The sequence below is a fragment of the Colius striatus genome, chromosome 11 (assembly GCF_028858725.1).
Source record: "Colius striatus isolate bColStr4 chromosome 11, bColStr4.1.hap1, whole genome shotgun sequence".
Lineage (NCBI taxonomy): Eukaryota > Metazoa > Chordata > Aves > Coliiformes > Coliidae > Colius > Colius striatus.
This window is the reverse complement of record NC_084769.1, coordinates 487,985-508,117: the sequence shown is the minus strand read 5'-3', so window position 1 is coordinate 508,117 and position 20,133 is coordinate 487,985. Positions and strand designations below refer to the sequence as shown.

Genomic DNA, 20,133 nt, shown 5'->3' with positions numbered 1-20,133 from the left:
GTGGTTGGACTTGATGATCTTAAAAGGTCTTTCCCAGCTGTAATGACTCTTAAGTTGATTTTTGTTTTGTTGCCCCCCTTCTTCCATTAAAGTCATAAACATACTTGTAAAGGACAGAACTCCAGGGGAAAAGAGCCACAGTTTGAACCTGTCACATTAAAGTAACAGAAAACTATTCTGTGAATGTTTTGTTTGGAACAAAGCAGGAAGAGGGCAAACAGAAATATTTAATTGTTGTGTTCTGAAAAGTTACTCTTCCAGCTTCCCTTTGTTTTGTAAGGTTTATCATCCTCTCTCAGATACAAAGTAAAAAATTGGTATTTTGTCTTCTTTATCAGGTTATTATCATCAAACAAATATGATATTTTTAAACTCTGTCAGAGTTTCCAAGTCCTTTAGAGACTGCTTAGAAGATAACTTTCTAGTAAGAAGTGGCAGACTTTTAGATTGAGAGTCTGTTGCTGTAACTCTCGATAGTCCTTACAACTTACACTTAGGACACGTTTTCTTTCCTTATTGTTTGTCTTTTTCCCTTTATTTTGTTGATGGCCTTTATTTTCAAGATGTAAGATAATCTCATCTCTTTGCCTTTATTTCTACCCTATTTTATTGTAAACTACCTTGGAACTTTCTTTCTGCTCTCTTCTGTTTCTTTCCTGGATGTTTCAGTAGCCATTGTGAGGTTCTCTGCCTTCTGGCCTCTCTTGGGAGGAGCTGACCTTTTTTAAGTATAGCTCAGAAACATCCTAGCTTAGTGTCACAATTAAAAAAATCAGAGCCAGAAGACTGTTGTTCTGCTCAGTTCTATAGGGTTGTCTGTGTCCATGATTAGGTGATAGTATAAGGAATATACATAATAAGCTTCAGAATACGAACAAAACTAAATTATTAATTATTTAATTATTTAAATTATTAATTATTACTTTAAATTTAGAAAAAAGTGTACTCAGCTACTCTTTCCTAAATGCTTAAAAATGCTTGAGAGAGAAATTTGTATTAGTATTTCCTGTTGGTTTTGTATGTTGCCAGCTGCTTTGCAGTGTATAGTTAAGTTCCTTTATTTACCCTAAAGCCAGTGATTTGCCTGCATTCTGGGAATCTGCATTTTTGTTTTACTTACCAAGCAAAAGACCATTCAATATAAAAATATTTAGAACATATTTCAACTTAAAAAGAAGAGAATGTGTGGTTCTGTGAAAAGAAAATCCCATATATTAAATTTCCACAGAGCATGCTCAGTTATTTCAGATAGTTTTTTAGTAGCATGAGCATTGTCAGTCTGTTGACCCGATATCAGGCCTGAGAGAACATGAATAATGGAAGTATTGTGCTTAGGTTGCAGTGTTCATCCTGCACTAAACCCCACCAGAAGTTTAATGCCAAATGTATCCCACTGTATGCATGGAAACTTCGTTGGTTTCAGTAGAAATTATTGTGGTAAGTAGCTGGGACTTTTAGGTTTTCCAGCTTAAAGGCTTCATAGATATTCATGTAATGCTTAAATAACACGGGACATTTGATGTCAACAAAAGAGAATGTTTAGAATGTGCTTTAAAGGTAGAGAATCTGTAGAAATGAGATCAGTGTTTTTGATACCTTCTATTTCATCATCCATAAATCAAAGGGCTACGTGTTTCTGTGCATCATGCTGTCAGTGATTGTCTTCATATTGAGATTTCTTAAATTTGGGCTACAAAAAAGTTCCACATTAATAAATCTTGCTTGGATCTTGTTTGGTTCCCCTCTAGATTAGAATGAAGTCTCAAAAGAGTATTGTAAAAATTTAGTTTCCTTTGTTTTTTTCTTCTTATTGTCTTCCAGTATCTTTGACCTAGATATGAATGTACAAAGTTTTTTAATGTTAGGATAGAACAGATGCTTTTATTCCTGTATTATGCTCTATTATAGACTGGCATTCTCTTAATTAATTTGGTTGTATGCCTTGCTCTTTATCAACGTTTCATACTGAAGAAGTTGGATGAAATCTGTGAATTTTAATTTCTTTAACTTCTTTACATATGATCGATACAATTAAGAAATAGAGATTATAGTCAGTGTTCTCTTTGAAAAATAAAATGGTTTTCTCTCTCTCTTTCCACTGTTCAAGACTGATGTGCACTAGCACAGCACTTTGATACATATAAATGTGCTTAAATTCACTGACACCTTTTCTTTTTTTACTAATAACAAGTAAATTGGGTAAATACTTTAAAATAGAAGTGAAGTTGCTGTGCAGGAAGGCCTAATCCTTTATTAAGACCTGCTACTGAATCATTATTTTTAAATGAAGTGCTTTGGCATTATTTCCTTGTAGCAGCAAAGGTTCATCTCTCAGCTGAACTTGTTTAGTTGAATGTGTCTTGAACCTCTTCTTTGCATTATGTCTCATTAAACACTTCTGTGCAATAATATACTTGTTATTATGCAATAATATACTTCTATGCAATAATTATACTCTAATATACTTGTAACTAAGCTGGCAGCATCAAAAGCTTCAAGTGCCCTTCTGGCAAATTGTAAGATTTGAAATCATAAAATAAAATAGTTTCCATTTTAAACTGAAATGTGCAGATTGGCTTTTTCTGTCCAAACTCTCTGTCATGTCAGACTTCAAATTTTAAGTGCAAAGGGACTTTGTGGTGCATCGAGCACACAGCCACTAGCTGGGACATTGAACTTGGAATGCTTTCAAGCTTCAGTTTTACTTTTTGTTCTTAGTCTAAAATGTCTTGCAACAGAAACAGCATTGTTACATGCTTAAAATATGGATCTGTTGCTTATTATTCTGTGTTGCTTTGCTCACTTTTTGTGGCTGCTGACAGTTATTTTAGACTAAACTCCTTTTTTTGCTGAGCAGTGAATAGTTAATGTGGTGGATGACTCTTCCCAGAAGCAAATTCCACTGATATATCCCATGTATATATAAACAAAACAAAGCAAAAAATCGTGTCCTTGAAACACATAAATAGAAGTTACTTCCATGGTCCTCATAACCTCTGGTTATCACTGGTTTTAAAAACTGGTTGTTTTTTTAAGTAAGCACTACATGAGAACATTATTATTTTGTGTACTGAAAAAGTAATCCTGAGTTCAGAAACAAATGCCAGAAAGTGAGCAAATAATGTAAGTATGAGCATAGCTGGCAAAGATTGTCCATTCGGAGCTTTTATTCTCGTCTTTACTTGGTTTGTTTCTTGCTCAATGCACTTCACTGCTTCTGCTACTCAGGATGTAATGAGTTTTATTCGCATTCCAGCCTAATTTCTCATCTTTTCTGATCTCTCCAGAGTCTCCAGAGCAAAGGAATTAAACGTTGATCTCCCCTAATGCCTGTATTTTATATGACAGAAGACTGTTTTCTTACCCGGAAGGCTAGTTGAACTCCTTCACTTACCATGAGTTCATCTCCTGGGAAGTGTTGGTAGTGAGTGGTTACCTTGTCCAAATTGGAATGACCAGGTCACTTGTCTCCTGCTTTCTTGATTATCTTCTCAGTAAATTTGATTGTCTGTGTATGTACAAGTACACACATGTAAGCATTTCAATTTTAGAAGACATAGATCCTTTAAAGGGCAATCATCAGTGTTTTGCAGTTAAGATATAGCACTTCATACAGAGTCACTGAACCTTGCTAGACTTCTGCTTACAGTTGCTTGTCAGTTCTGTTGAAAAATAGGGTGGAAATAGAACGTAAAAGAAAACTGCTACAAAAAAAAGCCTTGCCCCAACCTCTCGACACCTGCCCTTGAGGTATTTATCAATAACATAGAGGTCGCCCCTCAGCCTTCTCCAGGCTAAACAGCCCCAGGTCCCGCAGCCTTTCCTCCTCACACACATGTTCCATCCCCTCAGCATCTTGGGAGCCCTGCACTGGCCTCTCTCCAGCAGTTCCCTGTCTCTCCTGAGCTGGGGAGCCTGGATCTGGGCACAGCACTCCAGATGTGGTCTCACCAGGGCAGAGGGGTGAATAACTTCCCTTGACCTGCTGGCCACATTCTTCCTGGTTCTTTGTTTTTTCCACTCTTAATTTCCTTCTGAACTTGTTCATAGGGTCTAATAGTTTCTTAACATTTGTTAGGATGAACCACACCCTGTCAAAGCAGAATGAAGTTTAGTGAGAGTGTCAGTAGCAATATGCAAGAACATCTCAATGTTGGGTATTCCCGTTTGCAGAGATGGTCTGTCTTTTCATAGTGCTGCATATCATGTGGACTGCTGCAGGTTACATCTTGTGCTTGAAAACTCAGCACTCACCACAGGGTTATTAAGAGGGCACTTGATGTGAAGAGAACAGAAGCCTCATGTAAAGCAGCTAACAAAACAACCGGGCAGTAGTTGTTACAATCTTCTACATGCTCCTGGTGTGGATGTGATTTAACTCCATGTAAACTCAGACCATCATGCTTGTGCTGAAGTAACAAAGACATTGTATCTCTTAAGCTGAGCTTCTAAGTTTTTACTGGTAAAGATTCTCTAAAGAGTTGACAAGAGTTTTGGTGATGGCTGTATCTGCAGAATTGACTGTGGAGATTCTTCAGCCTCCCTGAGCAATCTTTTTCACTGCTCTACCACCCTCACAGCTTTTGGCAACAGTGGCTGAAGGATTTAGGGATTCCTCTAGTCTAATAGGAATGTCAGGGCTGTTTGCACACAGAAGAATTGTGTGCAAGGTGGGACTGAGATCGCCCCCAGGTTTAATGCTGGCTGTGCTCTCTTCTATGGAGAGTACTGATTTCTTTCTTCTTCAGCAGTAGGATCTTGTAGTGTTAACTCTTTTTCTAAGCATCTTCAGCAGAACTGTGGCATTTAAGATTTTTTTATGATATAGAACAATTTTATGTTGGATACATTTTTTAAGTGGGTTGAATCTTTTACTTCATTTTAGTAGACAGACAATTTTGTCCTTTTCTTCCTTAACCCACCTCAGAAATACCTACTGAGAGAGGTCTGTGTAACATTGTTCTCCAGTCACTGTCAATATTCAGACTTAAGCAGCCTGCATGGTTATTGTTTTAGCTTTCACTGTTTTGTAGGTGGCAGTCTCATTCCTTCATGTTAAAATAATGTGAATTCCAGCATCTACACCAAATACCAGTTTACACATGCTTTACCACAGGTGTTAGCATTTTTCTGTTTTTTAAGCAACTTACATGGAATGAGGAATTAGATGTGTTTTATTATGTTAAGTACTGACGTACACACTGTAAAGGTTTTCATTTTCGTCACCTTCTCTATTCAATAGAGTGATAAGCTTAATCCTAAAGCTCAAGTTCTCTTTTAGGATGTTAGGCTGTACCAAATAATTACTTTAGTCAGCCATCCTTGCATCTTTTTGTATCTTTAGGAATAAAACCTAGTTTGTTTATCAGGCTATGCCTTTCAGTTGCATCCCTAGGTGCAACTAAACTGGGATTTGATTTCCATTCTCAAAGCTTTTTATGTGTGGTTTTTAAAGCTATTAAGTTGTTTCCATGGTTACTTTGACCACTGAATAAGAACTCTGGTGTTGATTGATGCTTATGAAACGTTTTTGTCCAGAAGCTACTTTACTTGGCAGTGGAAAATGTACAGCTAAGGAGTTTTTAAAATAAGTGGGATGTCACAGGACCTTTCCTTATGTTTTAGTTTAAAAACTTGTCTTCCTCCCAATCCAGAACTGATATTTCTCTATTTGACATTGGGATAGAGACCAAGAAATGTAATTACTGGGACAGTATTTGGAGGGCTGTGGTGTATGAGGTGCTGTTGGTTCTCTTCTTTCCCCGTTCTTTATGTTTTTTGAGGTCATAAATGGGGGAGTGCTCTGTTAGCTACTGCCACATTTAGTTAATAATTACAAAGGTCCTGGAGAAGCTAGTATGCAGTTTCTGCTTCCTTAGAACAACTTGTGTCTAATAGCTGTCTGCTATTCCATAGTATCCTAACCATTTTTTCATCTATAACATGTTTTTTTTCTGCTTCAGTAGGAAACATGACTGTTTAAACATGTTCCAATCTTACTGAGGATATGATGTCCTCTAGGTTGAAGCCAATATGATTGGGTGTTTTCAGGATGTGATTTTTTTTCTTTTGCTCTAAGGAGCTATTGTATCTTAACAGCATGGATCTGTGCATGACAATAAGCAAAAACCTGTTGTAAAAATAGGAAAATAAGTGATTGAAAAGGTGCATTTCTGAGTTCTCCTTTTTTTCAGTCATACTGCTCAAAGATTCCAAGTCCTGAGAGCCCAGCCTTTCTACCTCTCCCATAGTATTTGAGGTGCTCTCAGGAAAATGTGAGAAAAATCAAGAGTCCTGCTGTAACAAAAATATAAATAAAATATCTGAGTTATAGTGGTGTAGATATTTTACAGTTTATCTATCTTTCAGGTTACTGTCAGGATCAAAGAATCCAAACTTACTGATTGGAGTTGGACCAGCAGTGTGTTTGGCTCCATCCAGCTCTCTTCCGTGCTGTAATGTTTCACATGCACGAGAGAAAGATAAATTAAAAATAATTCAAAATCGAGAAGCCTACTGAGAAGATATTGAATTAGACACTGATTGTGTCACAGTAAAAGGGCAACTAGAAATTAGGGAATGGTAGATGGACTTAATAACTCTGAAGGAGGAGGAGGTAATCTTTTATTGTTGTTCTCATATCTCTTGCATCCCCTTCCTGGCATTCCAGCTGGAACACATACACAAACTCCAAATTACAACCTTGGCAATGTAGTGAAAATGCCAGTATTTTCTTCTTGTCAGCTGCTTTACTGTGCTACTTCCTTGCTCTTCCTTGAGTTCAAAGATAAAAATGGAATGTCACAACAGGCTTCTCTGAGCCACCTTCAACGATTTCTGAGGCAAAACTCACATGTACTGTATTGAACAGTAAAAAATAATATACCTAATGTTAAATCTGTGTTTAAAAACAGGAAAAGGTGAATTTCTGAAAGAACAAAGAAAGAAAATCCTTAGCCCCTTGGTTTACATTAAAAGTGAATGGGAAGCTTGCTGAAACACTGAAGCCACTTTTCTCATTCCCAGGATTTTAAACCAATAGTTATACTCCTATAATAGTTGCCATGGCATTCAAAAAAGAATATAAAGTTACAGTTACTTAGTTTTTAATTTCCATCTTGACTAGTTGGAACTAGAGTTGTTGCCCTAAAATGATTATCTGTTGCTATGGGTTTTGTTTGAACAAAGAGGGGAAATTTTAGAAGATGGTAGTTCAGTTGGTTTCAAAAGAAAGAGAGAGTAAGTGTTACAGTTAGGAAATGTGAAGAAAAGTTTTAATCCATCGTAGCATTCTTCAAGGTCATTTATCCTACATAGCCCTCATGTAGTTCTAGTGAAGAAAAAAAGTATGGCAAGAAAAAAACTCCAAATAATCCTAAATACCTTCACCTTTGGAAACGGGGAATTAGACTTTAACATTCAGACATGCTTGGTTTTCGTATCTTCCATACTTGTAAAAAAAGATAGCAGTAGTGTCATTGACAAAAATATTTTTACTTTTCTCAAAGGGTTAGGTTTGGTTTTTCTCCTTCTGAAACAGTATGGGAGTTCACTCTATTCAGTTAATGCCTGTAGCAGAATGTGCTAGGAGAACAGCTGTTAAAACTTGGAGGCAATAATTGAATGATAGCACAATGAATGAGAAATGTGAATCTTGTTGAGCCACGTTTTACCTGACGTGTTCCTTACTGTAAGAACATAAAAATGGTGTGAGGGACTCACATATGGAAAGATGTTCTCCATTGTTTCTCTGGTCTTCTAGGTGCACTTTGTGTTCCAGTACTTCAGCCATGCTGCTTATTGCACGTGCAGCAAGCAAAAGTGTTCTGGCATTCTCATTTGTCTTTGCATTACTTTTGTTTTACTATTTTTTATCTTTGGTTGTACCAATTTCAACAGCAGTGCAAGAAAATTATTGAGCAATACTCTAATTTGTATATTAAAAAAGAAGCTGTAGCTAGTTGTTAACCTTTGTGTTTCAGCTCTCTTTCTGTCATCTGACTAGGCAAACCCACTTCCAGCATGCATTTCTGCTGTCTTTGAATCATTGCTGTGAGAAAGATATTTTTCTGTTGTTTTGAAAATACAGTCTCGACTTAGCAGAAGCAACATTTCCTGCATCAGCAAGACTCTTCTGTTTTAAGTGTATTTCCCTGTTTTTATGTGCCACTTAGTATGCTGTTGACTGAAAGTTTAGGTTTTCCTTAGATAAGAAAATCACTGTTGCTGTCAAATCGCAGATAACTGGACCTCATAGTTTTAAAACAGAAGAATAAAGCAGAGACTGGCCATGAGTGTACCTTTTAGTGATCCACCCTTTAACTGAGTGTAAGGGGTCATCCAACCACATTCCTTCTTGAACTAGTTCAGTAAACAGTATTTGCAGATGGTCTTGACTTTGGATATCACAGTGATCCTAAAATTACACCTTTTCAGCTGTAAAAATACTTCTATCTTCATAGCAAACTGGGTTTATCTCTGAGGATGGAATCCAAAAAGCACTTTGAAAGTGAGGTTTTTCTCCCCCCTTGCTGTCTTCATTACAGTAAAATAAAGTCTTGCTTACTTGTGTATTTAAGTTTTTCTGGTAGTTTTCTGGGTTCTGCAGTGTTGGGTGCACAGTAAGACAAGCCATGCTGAATTGCTGCTGGCAAATATGTTTTCCTCTGTTAAATACTTGTATTTCAGTGCAAGTCTATGCTTTTTATTTCTGTATATCACATAACGGGTGACAAAAGTCTTATTTTTAGCAGGTGACTCCTGCCCAGAGAATGCGTTGCAGGTTATGGCAACATCTGGCCAGAGCGTGGATTTTCCCATTGGCAATCAGCCAGTCTCTGAGGACACTTACAGAATGAACTTGGCTAAAGGAGTCTCAATGTCGTTGCCTTCTTCACCTCTGCTGCCACGCCAGTCCTATTTGGTGCAGTCAAGATCAAACAAAAAGTCTCCAGGTAAAATGAAAACGATGAGCAACTAAAACCTTGGTTTAGTTTAACCAAACTCTGGTGTAGAGTTGACACATTAAAATCACATTGATCTTTTGGGATAAGAACAAGAGCAGTGAAAGCTTTCTGCATGTTTGCAGGGAAAGAGATGATTGGTGATTAAATAGAATATATTATTGCACGTGGCAGAGATCTGTTCTAATGGGTATTGCAAATACCTGCACTGAAGTGTTTGAATGTGTTTAAAAGTGGTTATTTACAATTAGTGTATCAATTTGGTGGAAGAGAGCTGCAACAACCCTTGTTTGTTTATGTGTTAGTGATTGTGTAAAGAGTGAATATTGTTTGTGGTTTTTGAAGTTTGTTTATTTGACTTGTGTCTACAGACATGAATGTATTAACAAATACATTGCAGTTGAAGCTGTAACAGCAGTTTGTCAATTTTCAGCAGCTGTGTCCTTAGTAATGACCGCATACTTATGTGTGAGCCTTGCTAAATAAGGTGCTCTATCTGGTTCCCTTTTTATCAGCATTCTCTACATATAAATCATTCCAACGTGCTGGCATCACTTGGGTTCGCTCAGGTCGGAGCTTGAGTGTCAGGTGAAATTGTCCATATTCCCGTTACTTGTGGAGGCACTTAATGGTTTTGAGGATCTTTGATGTAAAGTTCATCTGGTCTAGGAACACAGAGTGTCAAAGTTGGGTTTTGTCAGAACTGAGAAATGTCTTGGCTAAGACCCACTTCACATAAAACTGATAAAAAACATTGCTTAAAGAGTTGCCATAGGCTATACAATTTGTCAAAAGTATTCTTGGATTAAGATGCCTATCAGTATTTATTTTTTCCTTTCAAAATGTAAGAATAATTTAATGTCATGTTTACATAATTTGGGTTGTTTTTGACAGTTCTCATAAAAACTTTGATGCACTGAATGGTATTTAGTTGTTTTGTCTCTAACTACAATGGATTTCTGTGCTAAACAGCTTGAAAAGACTGATGTTCTAATGGAGAGAGAAACAGGATTTTTGCCAAAGGCTTAGAGAAGGTCAGCACCTAACTGTTAAGTTTTGTTGGGAAAAACTGAACTGTTGGGAAAACTGAACTGCATTCTAGGCACATGTGAGATAATACCTTTCTGACCTCACCGCTTCGTGCTTTAGTTTAGTGACATGCATTTTTCCAAGCAGAGTATAGGATGCTATTTCTCTTGCAGAAAATATGTCACAGTTGATAAATTTTGAGGGAAAAGACGTATTCATGGTGACTTCAGAGTCATTCCACTGTGATACATAGCCAAAGAAAAAGCTGTCTTAAAATTATGAAGTCCTGTGGGTGCACTGGCATTTTTGTCCCATTATTTTGGACAGGTACCCAGCCAGGTGATAAGAGGCTACTGTAAATGTAAACATTGTGTTTTTCATTTGACTTTCAACAAACTATAGCTGATGGAAGGTGATTTAATATAAATTATCTGTCTAGCATCTGGGGCAGGAGTAATAAAAAGAGTGTAGGTTGTTGACTTGAGCTCATTTCTTTACCTTCGTTCTGTCCTATAGATTTCTTCACATAACCCAGGCATGGTGATGGTCAAATATATGAGGTGATACTCTTGCATAAATTATTTCCTTGAAATAAAACTGTTTGATATCTACTAGACTGAAGCATATATATTGTAGGTATACTCAGTGCTAATGATCAAAGAGTATATTCACTAAATGCTTTTTCGTAACTTGAGTCTTGGGTAGCTTTAGTTAAACATTTTGGTTGGTGAATTAAAAACAGCCAGATTTTCCTGACAGTATGTTTCAGAGTTATGAATTCAAACATAAAAGTTGCAGTTCACCAGTAGTTGTTTGCACTAATGTTCATTAAACTTTGTATTTAAGGGCTTTATACTCAGTACATTCCCTCTTCTCTAGCAAATTTGTCTGTACTCTAGCTTACATTCGTCTAGTCCTGCATCTACATTTGTGGATTTAAAAGTACTTATTGATTATCCTTACATGAGCAGTGAATAAAAATAGCTTTTCTCTGGCTAAATAATTTTAAAGTGATGCAAGGAAGCCCAATCTGCAGTAAGAAAAGCACCGCAAGATGCGTTATGTTTTATATTTTTGTGTAACTGAATTTGGCTAGTTGGTGCTGTTTAGAGCAGAGAAATCTTCAATGTAAATTAATAAAGTGATAAGTTGCCCTTACTGCTTTTCCTTTCATTGCCTGTTCTGCATATTTGCATGTGAGTGGTAATCAGGGACTTTAGATGAGTGGTTTTGGTTTTGGTTTTTCTAGTTTCACCTCTGCTTGGCTTCACAACTGTCAGAGCAGCAAGTAGTTCTATCCATTGTTGTTTCTTTAAAATGTGTCAGCATTTTGAGTAGGGCTTGAGCAAACGTTTTCCTTCTGTAATTGCTTTATCCACTCACAATCTGGTCATCCATCAGATAAAATTTGAAAAAGCAGCATTTCAGTTCCACCAAAAGTGATTTAGTTAATGATGGAAGGAGACTTTGTACTTCGTTTGCTACCTCTTTAGAAAGTTGCATACTTACAGACTGACGGTGCTTGAAAGAAAGCAAGTAACTGTGACTGTATCTTGTTAGTAAATTTTGTCAATTTACGATGTCATTTATCAGTAGGACCATATGAAAATCAACAACAAACAAAATATAAGGTAATTTTCTCCTTCCTGTCAGTTGTGTTCTCACTCGAGTCAGCATTTGCTGTTTTGATTATTTTACCTTTTAGATTAACAGCTGGGAAAAGGCTGTTATGCTTGAGCTTATTTTCCCTGTGGATGTTGTGTACCTCTTTGTATTTTTCTATCCAGATGACTCAGAGAACAGAACGCTTTTGCCTGTGTGGAGGTGCTGCAGGGAGTGTGGGGTTTTCCTGCTGTCCCTTTAGACTAACAGGATTTTGTTCCATTGGAGGCATAGTTGTTGTATGAATAACGCACTTACCAGTTCTCAATTCTGGACTCATTTCGCTGAGAAAAGCACATACATACACCAATGTTTAGTAAGTTAGAAGTGTCTCTTCAGAGCAGATTTGGAAACTGATAGTCTGGGAATCTCCTGGGCCAACACAGGACTTCTTGGTGTCTCTTTGAAACTGCTGTCCTGATCTCTGGCATCCTCATTCTCATTTCCTTTCTCTCATCTGCAACCTCTCTGGGTGGGAGTTCAGGCTCGAGGCTGAGCTAATCAGTCCTTGTATGTTAGAAGATCAGTGTGCTGGCACTGTTAGCTGTTTTCTTGTTCATATCACAGTGGGCAGACGTGGTGACAAAGGTACTCAGCTGAGAGAGAGATACCTTGGCTGCAGCACATGTGTCATCATAGCTGCTTTTTTGCCCATCCATCTGCAAGCAGGTCAGCCACTGGCACCTCATAGGCATGCAAAAGCACAGGAGAGCAAGCTGAACTTCTTCACTGGAACACAGAAAGCTGCACAATCCTGTTTGCACAATCTACTGTGAGTGACATTGTGTTTTAATTATTTGCATAGGAAGTGGGGGAGCTTTTTCTTTGTGAGAAGAGCTAGGAAGACTATCAGTGTTTCTGGCCCCATTTCAGTCCTCAACTCTAACTATAAAAGGAGGGAAGAGAGAAGCTATATTTTAAATTACTAAGGAGCCTAAAATTATTGGCAGAACTAATGTGACCAGTTCCTTTGGAGTCAAAAGCTTACTTAATGAAATAGTTCATTGAGGAGGAGGTGGATAAAGAGCAGAAACAAACAGAACATTGAAAAAGTTGTCATCAGGACAACTCTGTGAAGGGGAGCACTGAATGGAAAACTGGCACAGTAAGTTGGATTTCTTTTACTATGAGTATTGCTTGGATTGGTAATCTTACAGGTGTGCAACTAAACCAGTTCTTAAAGGGGTTAGTAACTAAATCTTAGTTGATTGTACTCTGATGTGGGAGGGTCTCAACTGAAAGAAAGAAAATGTAATTTATAGAGAAGGTTCTAAAGAAATGGTTGTGGTAGTTTAAGATGGGAATTAAAGATACTGCTGCTGTCCTCGAAGTAACTGTTTAGTGACTGAAATTACCGAGGCTATTATGCTTGAACAGAGAAAGGAAGCAGCTTTCCTTTTAAAGACATACTGGAAGAGTCTTCCATAAATGTGCAATAGAACTTCTAGTTGTCCAGTAGAGCTAGCAAAGAGCTAGAGATGGAACATCCAAAGGTATAGAATGCCTCTGAAGGAGAAATTCTCTAGATTTGGCTAGTATTTTTCTGCCTGGAAGACAGACAAGTGCTGGGAAAGGGTGACAGTATGATTACTATTTCATGCAATGTTGGGTTAACATGGGGATGGAGCAGACTGAGAGGCTGGGATAAATTCTTGGAAGGAAAATCCATCTAGAATTCTTGAATAGAAAATGACTGCTTTTGACTCAGAAAACAATGACACCCAATGTAAGTCAGGAAAAGTGTACCAGGGAGATGTTTTTCCTAACTTAGACTCGTCTCTGCTGTTTGCTGCTGATAAAATACTGTCCCAGATGAACCTTTTATTAGACCTCATTTAGTCACCTTACTCTCTTGAAAAAGAACATCCATGGTGTCAGTACAGTTCACATTTCAATGTGTCCTTTTTCATCCATGGATTAATTTCTGTGTACTGTTCTAGATAAGTGCATGAAAATCAATTGATCATGAATTTTCCTAATTATTGCAATGTTGTGTATCGATTTGCAAGTGCTGTAAGTCACTGCCACATTAGTTTGTGAGGAAGACAATTCAATAGAGTCTTTCCCACAGCTTGTAAAGTGTGAGTGTTAAACATACATCCTGAAGATATTTCCTTTCTGATATATTTTACATGACTGATACATGTTGTTGTGATACTTTTAGAATGGTTTAGAATGGTTCAACTTTGATTCATATGGTTATACTTCTGCTTACAAATGGTAGATTTGGACTATTGTGTCCTTAAAGAATGTGATTTGGTTTCAAAGGAATGTATTTTTAGCTACTCTCACCAGGACCAATGCCCCTTATTTTTGTTACTGAATAGCGTTGAAGAACAGTCTCTGGTGATAGCTGGTAACTAAGCTATGTATTAGTTTAACAGAAAAGGCATTACCCTAGCGATCCTAAGGCCAAATGGAGAGAGAGTTGCAACTTGTCTTTAGAAGCAGTTGTCAGCCTTAAAGTACTCACGAAAATATGTAAGAAATGGGTGTACTTCTCAGAGACTTAAGGCAGCATCTGAGACTGATGCAGAAGGAAGGATGGGACACTTCATATGACTACAAGTGTCATAGCCTAAATACCGTGGCTTTTTAATAAGCATGTGGGATGTCTCAGAACTTCGGTGTGTCCTTGATTTTTGAGCCAAGTAGAAGAATGCTATGTAAAGACCCAAACTGAGCACAACACAACCCCCTTACCAAGGGCCAGGTGGTATAGTTAGTATCAGTCCTGCAGTCTCTCCAGTGCTTTCTAAAAGTGTTTTACTTTGTTAATGAGGAAGATTGCAGACCAGTAAAAGGAGAGAGAGCCTGAAGTGCAGTCCTAAGTTATATATGAGCAATATGGAGGAAGAGAGGAGGGAAGCTGGAGTGCTGGAGTTGTTTGCAGTGTGCAGCTTAAGAACAATGTATTAAGAATAACTGGTAAGTCACTTCTGTTTTATCCCAAATACTGCAAGCACTTTGAAGTGAGGTAGGTAAGTAGTCCTCCTTTTGTTACTGCTGTGAGAGGAGGAAAGTGAGACCTGAAGGTCTGCAGTGGCACAGTGATGTGTTTATCCACTGGGACTGAAACTCAGTTTGTGCCTTTTTGTTGTTTGGGGGTGTTTTTGGCCCTTTTTTTGGTCATTTTTTCCCCTGATTCCTGTATACAATAGGCTATTTTATATTAAAGCTGGCTTTTGTTGTTATTGAAAGTGTATTTTTGTTGTTAGTTTGGAGGGACATTCACTTCCTTTGTTTTGAAAACTCTACCTTTGGTTATATTTTGTATATTTTGTGTCCTTCATTGCTTTCTTGAGGTCTCCCTGTAAAACTAATTGCAAGTCATCACTTTTCAAACGCTGAAGTAGCATCTGTGGGTTTGTGGGTACAGCTATAGCTGTCCATACATACTTAAAGAGTAAGTAGCTCTAGACACCGAGGCATGGTTGTAATTGACAAATGTTGGCTTCACAAATAGTGAAATTACTTGGGAATTTACCAGTAGCCTTTTATTTTTATCTATGGAATTTTTTTGTGTCATGAGACTTTTTGTGTCATGTTTCTGAACTTTGTGGGAAAGAAAGATCTTGCTTAATAGCTTGATAACAAGCCCCTTTCTCTGTTTGTTTTACCAACTTTGATTTCCTTAGGAAATGAGAGAACTGAGCTTGTTGTATAAATCTTTTAACCGATGAGATTATGTTTGTAAAATCGGCTTTTCAATCTGGTGCTTCATTCATGATACTGTAGTTCCTACATAAAAGAATACTTATCTGAAATATTTTTTCACTCCTTTCTTTTTAGAAGTGTGTGATTTATCAGTCAAACAGTATCTAATGTGTTATTCTGTAAGCTCAATGGATTGAAATACTATAATCTGCAACTTAAAAACCCTTTTGATATCACTGTTGGGTTTTATGTGAATTCTGTGTACGATACATTACGAATATTGAGGGTTTCCATCAAAAACATTGCTCTTCCTTTAAGATTGTAGCAGGCAACACTTGTGAAGATACATTCGTTAAAATGAAGTGGGGCATATCATAGGCCTGTGAAATCACCGTGTGGGCTTATGTACTGTTAGGACAAAGGATTCATTAACATTTAGTGTGTGCTGGGTCAGTGATTCTCTAACCAGATATCAGTATACCACTGTGATTATAATGATTAAGTCAGGGCAGTTAAAAAAAGCACACACAGTTTTGCAAATAAAGAAAAAAAAATCAAGTAGCCTTGTCAGTAGTTTATTACTGAGAGATACAAGAAATACATTAGTGCTTGAATTCATCACCTGCTCTCAGAATGGACTTAATACTGATATTGGAAATGGCAGTTCGATTCTACAGCTTCAGCTGCTTGAAATATGTCAGTGAAAATTTAACCAGTCTAACCAGGGAAGACCCGCCTGAGATTGGGGTTTTGGTTTTATTTCAAGTCTATCATATATTTGATTAAATAAAGGATCTAAAAGGAATGTTTCTGAAAGACAAATGTTGGCATGACTTGAAGATAAAGTCTCTGTAGCTTTAGACTCTAAAATACTTTTTAAAAAGACTCTTGAAAGTAGTTTTGGGAAAAAGAAATATGGAATGCTGACAGCAGAATGATTTTTTCCTGTGCTTTGTCACTGTGGCCTAATGGACCTATTTGAAAGTTGTTTGGCTGCAGCATGTCAGACATTTTCAAATGAGGAAAATTCCTTTCTTACTCTTAAAATGATGTTACATGATCCTGAGATTTTAGCTCTGTAAAGTAACAAGAGATTGTATTTAAATAGAAGGGAAAATCTGTCAGTTGCCAAAGCTGAGGAAGCCCACAGAAATACCTCTGGCTTAGTATTTCAAGCCCAGCAACTGACTGTGTTTCTAGGGACTTCCAGTTAATACTTAGATTTTTCTGGATGAAACATTTGAATCACATACCACACCTTGAGTTTTCAGTGCCACTGATGCTGAGCTTTCCATCACACATGCTATGGATATGTCTCACTTTTCCAGTGTGTAACTTTGCAGGTTTCCGTGTTCATGCTTTTTCAGAAAGTTGTACATGCCTTTATTGATATGAAGTTCTGTTGAGATATTTTTCAGGATGTCGATAAACATCCGGTGGAGTTTCAGTCCTGTGATACTCTGTGTTGTTCTGTATGTCCATCAGCGGAGCAGTCAATGTGCCTGTACTACCAGCTGCCGAATCAAGATCAGAATTTCACCCTGTGTTTGTAGGTGCATCTGTGCGAGCAGATGTTTGTTGATTCAGTAGTACCAGTATCTTTTTTTCTGGTAAACCTTCAGAGGGCAGCATGGTTCCTCTTCTGTTAGATAAATCGTGCAGTTAACATTTCCTGTAGTTGCTATAAAACTATATTTAGCAAAGAATAGGATCATAAACAGCCGGAAACCAAATCATGAAGCTAAAAATAAGACTAAAGAGTGAATCAATTTACTTTTTGAAAAGTATGTATGTATGTTCATACACAATGCTTTTCAGTACTGAAGATGTTATGGTTGAACTTTATGTGTATGTGCACCAGGAGTGCTGCTGTTTAATGAAACCAGTAATCATTAGTAGCCACTAATGTTTTCTTCTGTGTTTTGAGCTCATCTTTACCATTCCTTAAGATCAGGGCATGTGTCAGTATTTGGAGAAAGTACAACATAATATAAAGATTCTTTGGTTTGAATTATGAATGCATTGATGTTGCAAGCTATCTGCCTCAGGTGTCAGCTTCAGAGATGCTGGTAACAAAATTATCTTCCTGTTAATAATGGAAAACAGAAGCTCTGAGCTGAGGAGGCTCATGGAAAGTTGTCTGAATTTGAACATGAAAAAGTCACTCACTTTCTATACACAGGAAACTTTTTCAGGTTTGTCACAGCAAGCAGATGAGCTTTGTTTTCCAGCAGGCTTTGCATTCCAAAAAGCCCAAGGAGTGTTTGTTTCTCACAAGAATGGAAGTGCAGCAACTCAGTACTCTTCATGATAGCAGCTGTGTATGTAAGAATTCCCCTGCATTTTGTGTTATGGAGGATAGATGTTATGTAACTTCCATCTGCAAAGCATTAGCTACACTCAGCTCATTCCCATTGCAGGTCCCATCAGGAAGCCCAAGTATGTGGAAAGTCCTCGAGTGCCAGGTGAGGCAGCTGTACCACTGAGAAAAGGGTCGGAACAAGAAGCCAGTCAAAATGGTAAGTCTTTTCAGCAGTACTTTATTTGGTAGAACAGCTGTTCATTTCGGGCAGAGTGATACAAAGCAGCCTGCATAATAGAGAAATCTGGTTCTTTATTTGTAGGACTGTTGCAGATTTCACATGCTTGTGGTAAGGAGGAGATGCTTGCCATTTTACTTAGGTGATCTTTATAACAGTCTCAGTTGTTGGCGCTGTGCATATGCTGCAGGCAAAATGATGTGTTAGGTTTGAATCGTGTTATTGATTGCCACATATGCCAGAGGCCTGCTAGAATTTTCCTAACTTGTTTTTAATGTAAATTGATTCCAGGTGTGTAGCTCTGCACTGGGTACACTGCTTCATTTTAGAGCTTGTGTAAAAGCATGCCCAATAAGAAGGCAATAACAGTAGACTCCTGTGTTGGCAAAGCTGGGAAAAGCTACCTCCCTAGAATTACTTGTTATTCTTGGAAAGTTTCATTGCGTTTTGCCTAGTGCATAACAGAGCATGGATTTGACAGTGAATGATGCGGTCAAAGGAAGATGACCCATACGTTGGTATATGACTATATGCACTGTAACATGGATTTCACATGCTTTGTGTATTTAGAGTAATTTTTCAGTTTAACTGGCCTCATTGAAGTCATTGCATGTGCCCCTGGTGAGGTTCCTGTAGAACAATTTTTTGTTTTCCTTTTGCTTCAAATTTAAAGGAAACTGCAGTTTTAAAGCCAATGCTTAAAAGCCCCTTATTTGAGATACCTACTAGTGAAAATAGCATTTACTGTAATTGTTTTCACCCTCATCTCTTCTGTATGCCGTATTTGATACCTTCTAGTTACCCTAGTCTCTCTTTGCCTCCATCCTCACAGCCATCTTAGTGCTGGCATTAAAGTTTTAGGTACAACTGGGAGAGCATGTAGTCCTCATCTAATGATGGCCATCTCATGATGATTCTCCTCTGCACAGAGTTGTACTCAGAGACAGTGAGCCTGCAAAGGTCAACATTAAACCCTATTGTTTAAACACTGGATTGAACACCTCAGGGTCCTGGCTTTTGTCTCCGTTGCTGAACTGGATTTGGTTCTATGACTAACGTTTGTGCAGATTTCTCAAGAATTTAAATATAATAACAACAACTTTGATAGAAGAATGAAGATGTTACTTCATGAACTCTGTAATTTCTAGGATTGTAATTGTAAGGATTAATTTTAATCCTCAAAATGACAATTTTATGGACAAAAATATTTTTTTCCAGTCAAATATTCTAAAATCTGTCAATTTGCAAAATATTCAAAGGTACAAAGCTAGGGGTTTTCCCTTAGCAAGTTGTGGTTGGCTGGTTTTGTTAGAGGCTGCCTCATTTTGTAGGTTGTCTCACTATATCTGTTGGACATGGGAAGACATTTTAAAGTACTGTACTGATAAAACGAAATACTTTTGCAGCCAGAGGAGCTGGGACATTTGGAACTGATGTCCCATGCTTTGCATAGCAAGCACAACAAAAATGTGTGCTATAGATGTAGTGGTAGCTGTGAGATTACAGAACATCCATATTATTAACCTCTTCGTTTCACATTTGTAATGTTACAGAAAACTTTATTAAAAATTACTGGGCAGAGTTTCACTGCCACAAGCTTTGACAGCATCGAGTGTAGTGCTGTTGCTAGGAGAATAATCGTGTTGATCATCGGTCAGCAATGAACTGGTTGTACTTCACCATTTCTGTTTTCACTGGCAGGGTGGCTTTTTTCCTCAGATTTCTGCAGATTTGCAGAGGATCCAAGACCCACCAATAACTTAAAGTCTATAGGACAAAACGTTTAAATGGGATTAGCTTCCCTGGAAGCTGCTACGTTGCTGACAGCAGAGCTAGTGTGCACATTTGATTGTGCTTTTTCTACCTCTTGTGACAGTTTGCAGATACAAGACTCTAATCTTCAAATACTTTTTTCTCTCCACTCCAAAGCAAAGCCTGAAAAAGACTCTAGCTGTTCTCCTGCAGCACAAGAATTGATGACAAGACTGGGTTTTTTACTGGGAGAAGGGATCCCAACTTCTGCTCATATGGAAGAGAAAAGTGAAGTCATGGTAGGATGACGGGAAATACGATGTTTAATGCTCACCTTATTTCTAGAGAAGGCTAATATTATTTCCTCTAGTTGCTGTTACTTGATGCTTAGCAAAATACAATCAACTTTAATAGACATATGGTAACAGAATTGCAAATTAATTGTAACAAGCGTACATTTGTTTGAAATTGAGTTGGATCTTGTGTTCTTAAAACCCCCCAAAATAGACTCCTCGTTTCTGGAAGTTAAA

The 20,133-nt window shown here is 37.6% G+C and overlaps 1 protein-coding gene across 8 annotated transcripts in view; it reads left to right on the top strand.

Annotated features, from left to right (window-relative positions):
* TANC1 (tetratricopeptide repeat, ankyrin repeat and coiled-coil containing 1) overlaps nt 1-20,133 on the top strand; it is a 67,799-nt gene that overhangs the window by 21,056 nt on the left and 26,610 nt on the right. For 5 of the 8 annotated variants that reach the window (XM_062005110.1, XM_062005113.1, XM_062005111.1 and 2 more), the window contains 3 exons: nt 8,751-8,954; nt 17,732-17,830; nt 19,781-19,902. In XM_062005110.1, the coding sequence (XP_061861094.1) occupies nt 8,751-8,954; nt 17,732-17,830; nt 19,781-19,902 (425 nt within the window). Of the gene's footprint in view, nt 1-8,750; nt 8,955-17,544; nt 17,633-17,731; nt 17,831-19,780; nt 19,903-20,133 lie in introns of those variants that run through there. The other 3 variants (XM_062005112.1, XM_062005116.1, XM_062005114.1) reach the window with 3 other exon arrangements.